This window comes from Anolis carolinensis, chromosome 1 (assembly GCF_035594765.1).
Source record: "Anolis carolinensis isolate JA03-04 chromosome 1, rAnoCar3.1.pri, whole genome shotgun sequence".
Taxonomy (NCBI): Eukaryota; Metazoa; Chordata; class Lepidosauria; order Squamata; family Dactyloidae; genus Anolis; species Anolis carolinensis.
The window spans coordinates 250,112,347-250,125,865 of NC_085841.1; the positions used below are offsets into that span (position 1 = coordinate 250,112,347).

Here is a 13,519-nt window from a genome sequence, read left to right on the forward strand (position 1 = left end):
ATTGATTTTTATTGCACTTATATACTGCTATCTTCCCAAAAAATTAAAGGCAGCTTTATAATAATAACACTATGTAACAAAGTTTGAAAAAATGTTTCCATTCCTGGTTTGAAAGTGTGATTTCCTATTTAATTGTGCGAAAGTAGTTGTTATACTCCAAACACTTCGTTTTTGTGGCTGCCACAAACTATGTGGAACTGGTTGGGAATTGAGGAGATATTCCTTGAAAAACTAGAGCAAAATGTGCAGCAGGATGTCTCGCAAAAACCAGGCTTTTGTTTTGGCTTTTAACTCTGGATGTGGCTTTTAACTTTGGAAATGGCTTTTAACTCTGTTTTACTATTTTAGTATGGTTTGTGTAATTGTGTTTTATTGACTTTATGATTATTTAATTTATGATTGATGGTTTATATTGCCCATTTATTATTTCATGTTGTTAGCCGCCCTGAGTCTCCACAGAGAGAGGGGGTGGGATACAAATAAAGTTTTGAGTGACTGATTGATTGATGGATTGATTGAGTTTAATAAACCTTTCTCATATTTTTATGCTAGAGCCAATTAGGAAATGACATTTATAACCCAGTAACAAAAATTGTGATGCATAATGTAATAATAATGAAGACGAGATTTAAAAAAAACAAGGCAATCAGTTTCCACAAACACCCACACTGTAAGTTTAATGCAATTTTAAATGTCTATTAAAAAACTCTAAATTTAGGATAGTAAATAAAGAACAACACTCAGAAAACAGAGGAATTCCAGACAGGAAACAATCAGGGCCAGCTAACACCTCCAAACAAAGGATTCCCTCAAAAGCGGGAAGCAGTCTGACTTTGAAGCGGCAAGGCCATTCAATGCTAATCAAGGTGGCCAATTGCAACATTCACAGACAAGAGTTTTTTTCTCCCTCTCTGGGAATTCCACAAATATATAAACCCCACTTGATGATTTTCGAACAGACCTCACAAACTCTGAGGATGCCTGCCACAGATGTGGGCGAAACATCAGAAGAGAATGCTAATGGAACATGACCATACAGCCCGGAAAACTTACAGCAACTCAATGATTCCGTCCATGAAAGCTTTCAACAACACATACGTGGAATTGATTGAGAGTCAACCAATATTCCTTGAAAAACTAGAGCAAAATGTGTTTCAGGATATCCTGCAAAACAAAACTTTAATTCTGGATGTGTTGTGGCTTTTAATTTTGGAAATGGCTTTTAACCTTGTTTTACTGTTTTAACGTGGTTTGTGTAATTGTTTTATTGAATTTATGGTGATTTAATTTATGATTGCTTATATTGCCCATTGTCTTTGTTTATTATTTCATGTTGTTAACTGCCTGGTATTGCAGCACCTGACATTCGCCGGGAAGTAGCAGCCAATAATGAAAGGACCAATATCTCCAGTCCATTCCCTGTTCGGATATCAGCCAGCACACCTATGCCTTAAATCAAGAAATAGTTTTTTTATTTCTACGGAGATACTCGCAGGAATACCTCAGCAAGCGAGAGTCCAAAAGTGGCAGGCTTAAACTCGGAACCTCAATCCATGGCTGAGACTGGATGAGAGACTCCCTCTTGGACACACAGAAGATTGGGCAACTTGGAAGGTGCTGAACAGACTATGCTCTGGCACCACGAGATGCAGAGCCAACCTTAAGAAATGGGCTCACAAAGTGGAGTCCACAACATGCAAGTGTGGAGAAGAGCAAACCACAGACCACTCAGTACACCTTGATTCCATAGGCCACTGCAACCCCCACAAAAGACAGGCCTGGACCAAACTTGGCACACATAACCCCCATGAGGCACATTATGTCCTGGTGCATTCTGGGAGAGGATGGACCACGGATGATGGGATGTGTAGTACTTCCAATTGCTTCGGCTCCCACAGACGACTGCGACCCCCACCAATAACAGATCAGGACCAAACTTGGCACACATAACCCCCATGACCCACTTTACATCTTGGTGCAGTTTTGGGAGAGGATGGACCATGGATGATATTTGGGATGGGATGCGATCAATTATGACTGTATGATTTTCAAATGTTTTTAATTGTTTTACTTGTATTCTATTATTTTTAAATGTCTTGTAATGTTGTATTGTTGTCAAAGCATCAAATAGCCGCCTTGAGTCCTTTTCGGGGTAGAGAAAGGCAGGATAGCAATATCGCAAATAAATAAATAAATAAATTTGAAGTACTGTACTTCCAATCGCTTCGGCTCCCACAGACCACTGCGGCTCCCACCAATAACAGATCAGGACCAAACTTGGCATACATAACCCCTATGACCCACTTTACGTCCTGGTGCAGTTTTGGGGGAAGATGCACCGTGATGGGATTTGAACCCCCGACATGCGAGTGTGGAGAAGAACAAAACACAGACCACCTATTACGATGCAGCCTGAGCCCTGCCACATGCACAATGGAGGACCTTGTGTTGTCGAAGGCTTTCATGGCCGGGATCACAGGGTTGTTGTATGTTTTCCAGGCTGTATGGCATTGTTCCAGAGGTATTCTCTCCTGACGTTTCGCCCACATCTATGGCAGCCATCCTCAGAGGTTGTGAGGTATACCTCTGAGGATGGCTGCCATAGATGTGGGCAAAACGTCAGGAGAGAATACTTCTGGAACATGGTCATACAGCCTGGAAAACATACAACAACACAATGGAGGACCTTCTCACAGCGATACCAGAGGCACTAAAAGTTGCCAACTATTGGTCAGCATGGTGTCCTGGGTGGATTTAAACAGCTGATTTTAAAGTAGATATAACCTATTTTAATGTTTAATGTTTAATTTTTTAAATATTTTAATGCTTGTATATATTTATAATTATTTTATGTCCCGGCATGGAATGTTTGTAGTACAGTAGAGTCTCACTTATCTAATATAAATGGGCCGGCAGAACATTGGATAAGCGAATATGTTGGATAATGAGGAGGGATTAAGGAGAAGCCTATTAAACATCAAATTAGGTTATGATTTTACAAATTAAGCACCAACACTGTATATGTGTTGTGCTCTGACCTGGGGTGAGAAGGGCGGAATATAAATGTTTTAAATACAGTAGAGTCTCACTTATCCAACACTCGCTTATCCAACATTCTGGATTATCCAACGCATTTTTGGAGTCAATGTTTTCAATATATCGTGATATTTTGGTGCTAAATTTATAAATACAGTAATTACTACATAGCATTACTGCGTATTGAACTACTTTTTCTGCCAAATTTGTTGTCTAACATGATGTTTTGGTGCTTCATTTGTAAAATCATAACCTAATTTGATGTTTAATAGGCTTTTCCTTAATCCCTCCTTATTATCCAACATATTCGCTTATCCAACATTCTGCCGGCCCGTTTATGTTGGATAAGTGAGACTCTACTGTACATTTTAAATAAATAAATAACGGAAATAAATTTTAGATAAATAAATAAAGGACATTTAGTATCATGCCAAATTCTTAACTTTGTGTGTGTGTGTTTTTTTAAAAAAAACTACATTACAACTTACATTATAACTTACATTGCATTTGTACGCCGCCCTGAGTCCCTGCGGGGAGATAGAGGCGGGGTACAAGAATAAAATTATTATTATTATTATTATTATTATTAACTGTACCTACAAATAAATACATAAGCCGGCTGGAGGACCGAAGTTTGCCCAAGCCTGGTGTAGATCAGATGCACCTGTCTCATTATTATTTGCTTTGTCAAGGCAAAGAGGGGTTCACTCCCCGGCCTGCGCCTGGCACAGACTTCATTTCCCAGCATGCCAGTCTCAAGTCTGTTTCGCCCCCCCCCTCCAGCCTCCCCGCTGCATGGATTGCGCATGCGTAGCCAGACGTGGCAGCAGCAGCAGCAAGAGCAGAATCAGCTCCTGGTTTCTTTCCGCGCGAGCCGGGAGCGGGCAAAGAAGCCAGCAGCGGCGGGCGATGGCTCCGGGCGCGCGCCTCCTCTTTGCGCCCAGCAAGCGCTTCGGAACCGGGATGTGGCTGCTGCTGCCTCTGGTCCTTTGGGTGAGCCCGGGTCCTGGGAGGGAAAGCGGGCGAGGGGCGCGCGCTGTCCCGGGGCACGCGGGGCTGTGCTTGGGGCGAGTCCCTTTCCTTCCCAAAAGGGGGGAAAAGAAGCCAAGGAGGAAGCGCGGGAAGAAGTTACACTTAGAACTTCTTTGCCCTTTGGAAGCTCTGCCTGTGCGTGCAGATGCACACACCTCTTTTTCTCTGTGTGTATATGTTATATGTGGAAGCTCTCCTTGCAAAGGCTTGCTTGCGTTGGACTCTTGGAAGTTGTAGCTTGACAAAGGGATGCGTCTAGATCAAGTATGGGCAAACTTTGGCCCTCCCTCCATGTGTTTTGGACTACAACTCCCACCATTCCTCACAGCCTCAGGCCCCTTCCTTTTCCCCCTCAGCCGCTTAAGCGGCTGAGGGGGAAAAGGAAAGGGCCTGAGGCTATGAGGAATGGTGGGAGTTGTAGTCCAAAACACCTGAAGGGAGGGCCAAAGTTTGCCCATGCCTGATCTACACTCTAGAATGAATGCAGTCTAGTCCCACTTCAACTTCCCTGGGTCATTGCAGTGAAAACATAGGAGTTGTCGCTTTGTTAGTGCTGATGCCTCACCAAACTACAAATCCCAGGATCCAACAGCATTCATTCTGCTGTGTTGATACAGCTCTCTCCAAAGACGGCTGGTGCCTCAGCAAACTATAAATCCTGTGCCTTTATGACATGATGGAGCAATGGCAGTTAAAGTCGTGTCAAACTGGGTTCATTCTAGAGTGTGGACAACGCACCCTGAGCCATCAATCTCCCTGCTAAATGCCTAGTTCTAGGTAGCGCAATGGGTTAAACCCTTGTGCCGGCAGGACTGCTGAGCTGAAGGTTGGGTTGCTGAGCTGAAGGTGGTTGGTTCGAATCCAGGAGTGTGGACAACTCACCCTGAGCCCTCAATCTCCTTTCTTCATGCCTAGTTCTAGGAACCATGGTGGCACAAAGGGTTAAAACTTTGAGCCGGCTGGACTGCTGACCTGAAGGTTGGGTTGCTGACCTGAAGGTTGCTGGTTCAAATCCACGAGTGTGGACAACTTGCCCTGAGCCCTCAATCTCCCTTCTTCATGCCTAGTTCTAGGAACCATGGTGGCACAAAGGGTTAAACCCTTGAGCCGGCTGGACTGCTGACCTGAAGGTTGGGTTGCTGACCTGAAGGTTGCTGGTTCAAATCCACGAGTGTGGACAACTCGCCCTGAGCCCTCAATCTCCTTGCTTCATGCCTAGTTCTAGGAGCCGTGGTGGTGCAATGGGTTAAACCCTTGTGCCGGCTGGACTGCTGAGCTGAAGGTTGGGTTGCTGACCTGAAGGTTGCTGGTTCGAATCCGTGAGGTGGGGTGAGCTCCCGTCTGTCAGCTCTAGCTTGTGGGGACATGAGAGAAGCCCCCCAGCAGGATGGTAACACATCTGAGCAACCCCTGGGCAGCGTCTCTGTAGATAGCCAATTCTTTCGCACCAGAAGTTACTTGCAGTATGTTCTCAAGTAGCTTCTGACATAATAAAAAAATGCCTAGTTCTGTGTCTCTTGTTCAGGTCTTTGGACTGCATATTTTTGCCTAAATCACTGCTTCTGGGGTGATTATACAACACCCTCCCCAGTTCACACTGTCACGTTTTTCTTTTTAAAAAAACTGTGCAAGTCTCTCTCTGTGCAGAACGTGAACCCGATTCTCCTTTTCCCTCTTTTTATTTGCAAAATTGGCAACACAAGAGAGCAAGTGGGGATTGGAAGGCATCATAGTAAAACAAGTTGTCTTCTGGGCTGCGGTTGGGATAATTAGTCCTTAAGTATGCAAATCTGAGCATGCCTCCATGTGGAAATGGCTTCATGTTCTAATATATGGTTAGACCTACCCACTGTTATAATTCTGTAATAGGTATGACAGTTCGATTATTAAAGGCATCCTTCTTGGTGTGGTCTGTTGACTGCAATAAACCACACTGTGCATTGTGTATGCAGGAGATGTTCAGTGGGGCTTACTCTCAGGTAAGTATATATAAGCACTTCAGCCTTAATATTGCTTATTTGTGAGGCTTAGCACTTCAGATATTTCTCCCTGCTTTGCTTCTCATTTTTGAGTGGAAATAGATCCTATATGTGTTTATTCAGAAGTATATTCCGCTGGGCTCAGTGGGACATAATCCTCAGTTAAATGCACCAAGGATGGATTTCTTATGGGGCAATTTAAGTGTTCCTCTGTTGAATTAATGCAATTTGACACCACTGTAATTGCTATAGTTCAATACTATGGAATCCTAGCATTTATAGTTTGATGACACTAACACTCTTTGGCAGAGAAAGCTAAAGACCTTGTAAAACTACAAGACCCAATGTTTCATAGCATTGAGCCATGGCGTTCAAGTGATGCCAAACTGCATTAATTATGGATTGCTGTGAGTTTTCCGGGCTGTATAGCCATGTTCCAGAAGCATTCTCTCCTGACGTTTCTGTAGCAGGCAGCCTCAGAGGTTGTGAGGTCCTCAACAATGCATTAATTCTACTGTGTATATGCACCCCTAGATATGCTTGCTCAGAAGTAAGTCACCCAGAATTAAGTGTGATTTATTTCCTTGAAAATAGGATTGCAGCCTTTGATTTTTTTTTAAAAGGCAAAGAACGGAAAATGGGTATTAGAGGAAGAAATGACTAATGTGTGTGTAGACATAGTCTATCCAGTGAAAGGTAAACTAGATATACAGTATTGTATTTTTCTGTTGAGAGTTAAGATGGAAGAAGGATGCAAAGCTGACTGACATTTGAGGGGCGCATTCCTTTGACCTTGCCTGAAGTCCAGTTTACTTTGTATTGTTTTCTTTCCACTTCCCTTGATTCTCTTGCCTTTTTTCCTACCACAAATTCAAAAACAGGACTGATGCCTTTTCCATTTCCCCTGCAATTTTTATAGACTTCCTTTTTGTGATCTCTCTGCTCCCAAATGCCTGCTATTAGCTTTGTGAAGTGTATGTTAGATCTGCCAATTAAAAACCCTCAAAAGTTCTGTTTTTTAATGTTTGCGAGACCTTACCGAGCTTATCTGCATTAATTTGCAGGGAAAAGGTGACCTCGAATTTTATGCTTGGTTGAATTGGGTTCACAATCTTATATATAAGATAGCTGATTGGGTGGCATGAAAATCAGAATATAATGCCACTCCCCCCCTTCCGATATCTGTATGCATAACTACACTTTATGCAATATAATTCATATGAAGTTGTTGGGAAAATCAAGGAAGCCTTGAAGTTTGGGATAATGAGTGGAAAAGCTTTCTGACAGCAATATCGAGGTATAGTAGAATTTAAATGCAGAGAGTATCACAAACTCTTAATCATCCTAGCTCTTAAAGTGGTGCTTTTTTTCTTATGGTGGGGGAAAAGCTTTTAAAACTCTTTCTTAATTGATTCTGTAAAGAGCTTAACATGAATAAGTCAGAGGGTTGTTTAACATAAATGCTTGCATGAATTCTGTTTAACTTACTGGGCAGAATTAGACTTCCTTCTGTCCCTTAACAAATAATCATAACCTGGATAACCACTTAATTTTCTCACACCTTGCTAAGTCAGTCTTCTGAAAGAGAATTACACGATCGCTGCGTGTTAATTTCCATACAGCAAACCAATTGTATTATTGCAGTGGTGCTTCTGTTTGCTCTGCTTCCTTTTTGTCCTAGCCAGCCAGCCTAGAGCGCTACTCACACATTGCGCTGCCTACAAACACAGGGCATGACTTGCCATCTCTTGAAAAAGAGAGATGTCTGATTGGCATTCGCTGACTTTGTGCCTCTGGCACAGGCCTTATATCTATTGGCTTGGAAGGAAGCGCACAAACCCAAGGAAGAAGTCTTAACATATTCCTAATGTGTTCAGCCAGCTATATAGTGCCAGCAAGTTGTGTCCCTGAAGCTAAATGGCAACCAGTGTCTGCATGAATTTTATACGTGTCATAATACAACCTGATGCTCCATGCCACTAGGTGGATATCTCAGCCACTTTCTGGTTATCACATATACCTATTTAGGTGGCAGACTTACATTTAGAGTGGGCCACTGTAAAGGCATGGTGTGATAAAGCTCCCTCTCACTATATCTATATATCTTATTCATCATTCTTGGAGGGGAAAGCAGGATCTTTCTCGAAGCTTCTCTTTCTGGTACATATAGCCTTTTTAAAATGGGAGAAATATGTACAGTTTGTTGAATGAATGGACTGCTTCCTCTGCTGTATTAATTGAGCATCTTAAAATCGTGTATGTATATTATTATTGAGGGACCCTCCCCTCCCGGTGGCGCAGCATATTAAAGCACTGAGCTGCTGAACTTGTGGACCGAAAGGTGGTAGGTTCGAATCCGGGGAGCAGGGTGAGCACCCGCTGTTAGCCCCAGCTTCTGCCCACCTAGCAGTTCGAAAACATGCAAATGTGAGTAGATCAATAGGTACCGCTCCAGCAGGAAGGTAACAGTGCTCCATGTAATAATAATAATAATAAATAAAACTTTATTTATACCCTGCCACCATCTCCCCAACGGGGACTCGGGGCGGCTAACATGGGGCCATGCCCATGACAGCCACATGACCTTGGAGTTGTCTATGGACAACGCTGGATCTTCAGCTCGGAAATGGAGATGAGCTCCAAACCCTAGAGTCGGACATGACTGGACTTAATGTCAGTGGAAAACCTTTACCTTTACCTTATATTATTATTACACCCAGCTCCCAGTGGTGCAATGGGTTAAACCGTTGTGCCGGCAGGATTGCTGACTTGAATTTGGGTTGCTGACCTGAAGGTTGCCGGTTTGAATCCCGGGAGAATGCAGGTGAGCTCCTTCTGTCAGCTCCAGCTCCCCGTGCTGGGACATGAGAGAAGCCTCCCACAAGGATGTTAAAACATCAAACATCCAGGCATCCCCTGGGCAACGTCCTTGCAGACGGCCAATTCTCTCACACCAGAAGCAACTTTCAGTTTCTCAAGTTGCTCCTAAAATGGAAAAAAATTAATACCCAACCCTATAGTGACATATCATCCCTCACTTTTTTCTCCAGCTGCCAGTCGAGAAATAGGAACTGACACAAAGGGAGGGAGAATACAGAGCAGAAATGTAGACTACAAAGTATGGTTTGCATAGTCATCTTCATGGTAATTTGTGGTAAAAGCAACAAACAATGTCTGACATAAACCACAGCTTTGCATGTTGTATGCATATATACAGTGTTCCCTTACTACTTCGCGGTTCACTTTAAGTGGATTTGCTGTTCGCGGTTTTTCAATAAACTCTAAATCATAAAAAATTACAATTTACAGCCTAAGGAAGGGAGGAAGGAGAAGCCAAAGGTAGAGAAAAGGAGCCCAAGCGGCAACGGGAGGAAAGGGAGGCGATTTATCAACACACGATTGGTTGATAAAGACTTTAAATAGTGTATACTACTAAAAATAATGTATAAATTTTTAAAAAATAGCGTCCCTACTTTGCGGATTTTCACTTATTGCGGGTGGTTCTGGAACCTAACCCCCGCAATAAGTGAGGGAACACTGTAGTCAGTGTCTGTCTTGCCTCCTGGCCAAAAACAGCTGGCATGAACCCGAATCCCCCAGTTCAACTTGCCGCTACTGCCTAACTCTTCATTTCTGCTGAGTGTAAAAGAATGATTTTTCTAGATCGTATCCCAAATGCAGCTGACAAGGTGGTGTCATGTATAGGTTATCAGACTTGTACAGTTGCAGAGCTGATAAGAAGACCTTGCAATGTTTTCTTGTAAAAACAAACCATAACCTATATTTCAGATGACAGAATTGGCAAAACCACCTCTGAGTATTTGTTACATATATTGATCTGTATCTTTTGTTACTTAAATGGATTTTAAAAGAAAATATATTTGCCATTAGAATGTAGTTTGCTTTGTTTCCTCAATGACACTCATTCCTGCTTACTTAAATGAGCCAGGATAATATGAGTTACTAATTTGTGGAATGCTGCTTTCATTGTATGGGTTGGTTTCTATAGAGTGTGTATTTGATATGGATGATCATATCAGTATCTGCTGGATTTTTAAACATGATATAAATTGTTTTGATATATATGTTCATGTTGTAAGCCGCCCTGAGTCCCCTGAGGGGTGAGAAGGGCAGGGTAGAAATGATGTAATAAATAAATAAATAAATAAATAAATAGACTTTCCAAGCCTAGTTAAAAAATACTTAAAAAGTGATGCCATAATGAAGTTATGTGATAAATAGAGTAGTTCTGTCTCTACATTTGCTATCGTCTGTGTGTCTTAAGTGTTTTGCAGTAATGACTACCATCATCTGTGTAATCTGTCCAGTAAAGGCTGCCCTATCATTCATCTTATCCTATTTTTTTCTGTGCTCTGAAAAGATGATTCAGTATGTCTCAAGATTAGTCTTTGTTATCAATCCTGTTTCTCAAAATGAAGCATCTTTCCAAACTTTTCATGTATAAAACTCCCTCCCTGGTTGTTTCTGAAGGGCAAGCGCAAGATTAGCAGAAGATGATGAAAGTTGATACATCTCTGGATGATTTGTTGTTGATCACCAAGCTTTTCTTGTGTTGTCGAAGGCTTTCATGGCCGGAATCACAGGATTGTTATGAGTTTTCCAGGCTGTGCGGCCATGTTCCAGAAGCATTCTCTCCTTACGTTTCATCCACATCTATGGCAGGCATCCTCAGAGGTTGTGAGATATATTAGAAAAACTAAGCAAGGAAGGTTTATATATCTGTGGAAGGTCCAGGGTGGGGGAAAGAACTCTTGTCTGTTGGAGGCCAATGTGAATGTTCTCTTGATTAGCATTAATGGCCTTGCCATTAATCGTGTCCTGGCTTCTTCCTGCCTGAGGGAATATTTTGTTCAGAGCTGTTAGCTGCCCCTGATTCATTCATGTCTGGAATTCCTCTGTTTTCAGAGTGTTGTTCTTTATTTATTGTTCTGATTTTAGCGTTTTTTAATACTGGTAGACAGGTTTTGTTCATTTTTATGGTTTCCTCTTTTCTGTTGAAATTATCCACATTTTTGTGGATTTCAGTGGCTTCTCTGTGTAGTCTGACATGATAGTGGTTAGAGTGGTCCAATATTTCTGTGTTCTCAAATAATATGCTGTGTCCAGTGATTTGCATCAGGAGCAGAAAAAAATCCCTTCTAGACTAGTTCTTGGATTATGTTGCAAAGGCTCCTTCTTTGGAGGCTTTTAAGCAGAGGCTGGATGGCCATCTGTCGGGTGTGCTTTGAATGCAATTTTCCTGCTCCTTGACAGGGGGTTGGTCTAGATCAGGGGTCCCCAAACTTTTTAAGCAGAGGGCCGGTCCACAATCTTTCAGACTGTGGAGGGGCCAAATTATCATTTGAAAAAAAAAATACAAACAAATTCCTATGCATACTGCACATGTCTTATTTGTAGTGCAACAACAACGAAAGAACAATACAATATTTAAAAATGAAAACAATTTTAACCAACATAAACCTATTAGGATTTTAATGGAAAGTGTGGGCCTGCTACTGGCCAATGAGATAGTCAAGTTAATTAGGATTGTTGTTGTTGTTGTTGTGTGCCTTCAAGTCATGTCAGACTCTGGCCGAGCCTAAGTCTAAAATTATTAATTTATTTACTGCATTTATTTACTACATTTATATCCCACCCTTCTCACCCCGATGGGGACTCAGAGCAGCTGTATGTACATACAATATATTATATTATTAGCATAACACAATATTAGCATTATATATTACTATATTGAACTATACCACTATACTATTATATAATATGCAATAAATAACATATAATTAATATTATATGGTATTACTATTAGTATTATATTGTATAACATAGGATTATTATCAATATTATATGTATATACAATATATTATATTATTAAAACTGATATAAAAATATTATATTATAAAACTGAGGGTGGGGGCCAGGTAAATGACCTTGGAGGGCCGCATCCGGCCCCCGGGCCTTAGTTTGGGGACCCCTGGTCTAGATGGCCCATGAGGTCTCTTCCAACTCTATGATTCTATGAAATAGAACTAAGAGAAGTGGAAGATTCCAGGATTTCTTTTCTTTTCTCTTGAGACAAAGATGAGACCAAAATTGGAATCCACAGAAAAAAGGGAGAAATGTTCACAAGTGTTCAGTGAATGGCTGTTTTTATTTTAGAAAAGGCCCAATGTGTTTGGCCTATGTATATTTCAGTGACCTTCATTGGGTGTGATGTGAAATCTAACTGCAGAATTAGTGTGGGCTCACAGGCAGCTTAAATTCTTTATTCCAAGAATATGACTCCTTGGTAATATTTTGGATCTGGCTTCAGATATTGGGGTTCCATTTGAAAAACAGTAGCTCTCGCACACTGTCACTTTGCCTACCCCTGTTCAAAACATCAATTCTCAGGAGTGCAATTCCTGTTGCTTCTCAGAACCTCAGTTTTTATTATTGCGACAATTAATTTGATCTATACCTTACCTCTTCTCATAAGAGCTTACGGTGGCTTTTATCTCAGCCTTTCCCTTTGGGAATGAAGGTGAACAGACAACCTTACAATTAAATTGCACGATGCCATTGTAGATTATCCATTTTATTTTCTATCTTTTTTTTTAGTTCCGTGTTTCTTTTGCTCTTTTCTTCTGCTGAGCTTTTGTTGATTCATCCAACTTTTTTCAAAAACCATCTAATACCCTAAAGTATTCCTTTGGAATTGATGTATTTTTGAATTTGAAGTTTTGTCTTAGATAGGCATCATTCCAAAAACAGGTTAAATCTTGTTTTCAAAGGCTTTTGTGGCTGGAATCACTGGGTTGCTGTGAGTTTTCCAGGCTGTATGGCTATGTTCCAGAAGCATTCTCTCCTGATGTTTGACCCACATCTATGGCAGGCATCCTCAGAGGTTGAGGGGCCATTAAAATGCTAATCAAGATGGCAAATTACAACATTCACACGTACCTCAAGCAAACAAGAGTTCTTTCACCCACCCTTGGATATTTCAGATGTATAAACCTCACTTAGTTTCCAACAGACCCCTCAACCACTGAGGATGTCTGCCATAGATGTGAGCGAAATGTCAGGAGAGAATGCTTCTGGAACATGGCTATACAGCCCGGAAAACACAACAACCCAGATTAAATCTTAATAATTCAGTACATATTTGACTGTCATCCTGTTCCTCAAAGTACTATAGCAATGAAAGTCTCAATGGAATGACTGAAAGGAATAAGATTTGCTGTAGCAAAGCAGATTATAGGTCAAAGATCTAAAGGCATACATGTGTACTTAAATTTACATTTACATTAATGGATAGTACATGGTAAGTAATGCTAAGCATGTGCAAATCTTAACCCCACCCAACCCTTTGCAAGATCTAAGCGACATGGCCCCAAATGAGGAATAAATTTGGAAGGAGTATTTCTGCTCCCTCAGCAAAAGAAAAAAAGGCATGACATGAAAAATCATGATTA

The 13,519-nt window shown here is 41.3% G+C and overlaps 1 protein-coding gene across 1 annotated transcript in view; it reads left to right on the top strand.

The window, feature by feature from the left end:
- The first annotated feature begins 3,846 nt into the window (after positions 1 to 3,846).
- The window catches only part of pdia5 (protein disulfide isomerase family A member 5), a 220,977-nt gene continuing 211,304 nt past the window's right edge, over positions 3,847 to 13,519 (top strand). Inside the window, exon 1 of the mRNA XM_062967407.1 lies at positions 3,847 to 4,029. Coding sequence (XP_062823477.1) covers positions 3,946 to 4,029 — 84 coding nt within the window. The 5' untranslated portion in view covers positions 3,847 to 3,945. The remainder of the gene's footprint in view (positions 4,030 to 13,519) is intronic.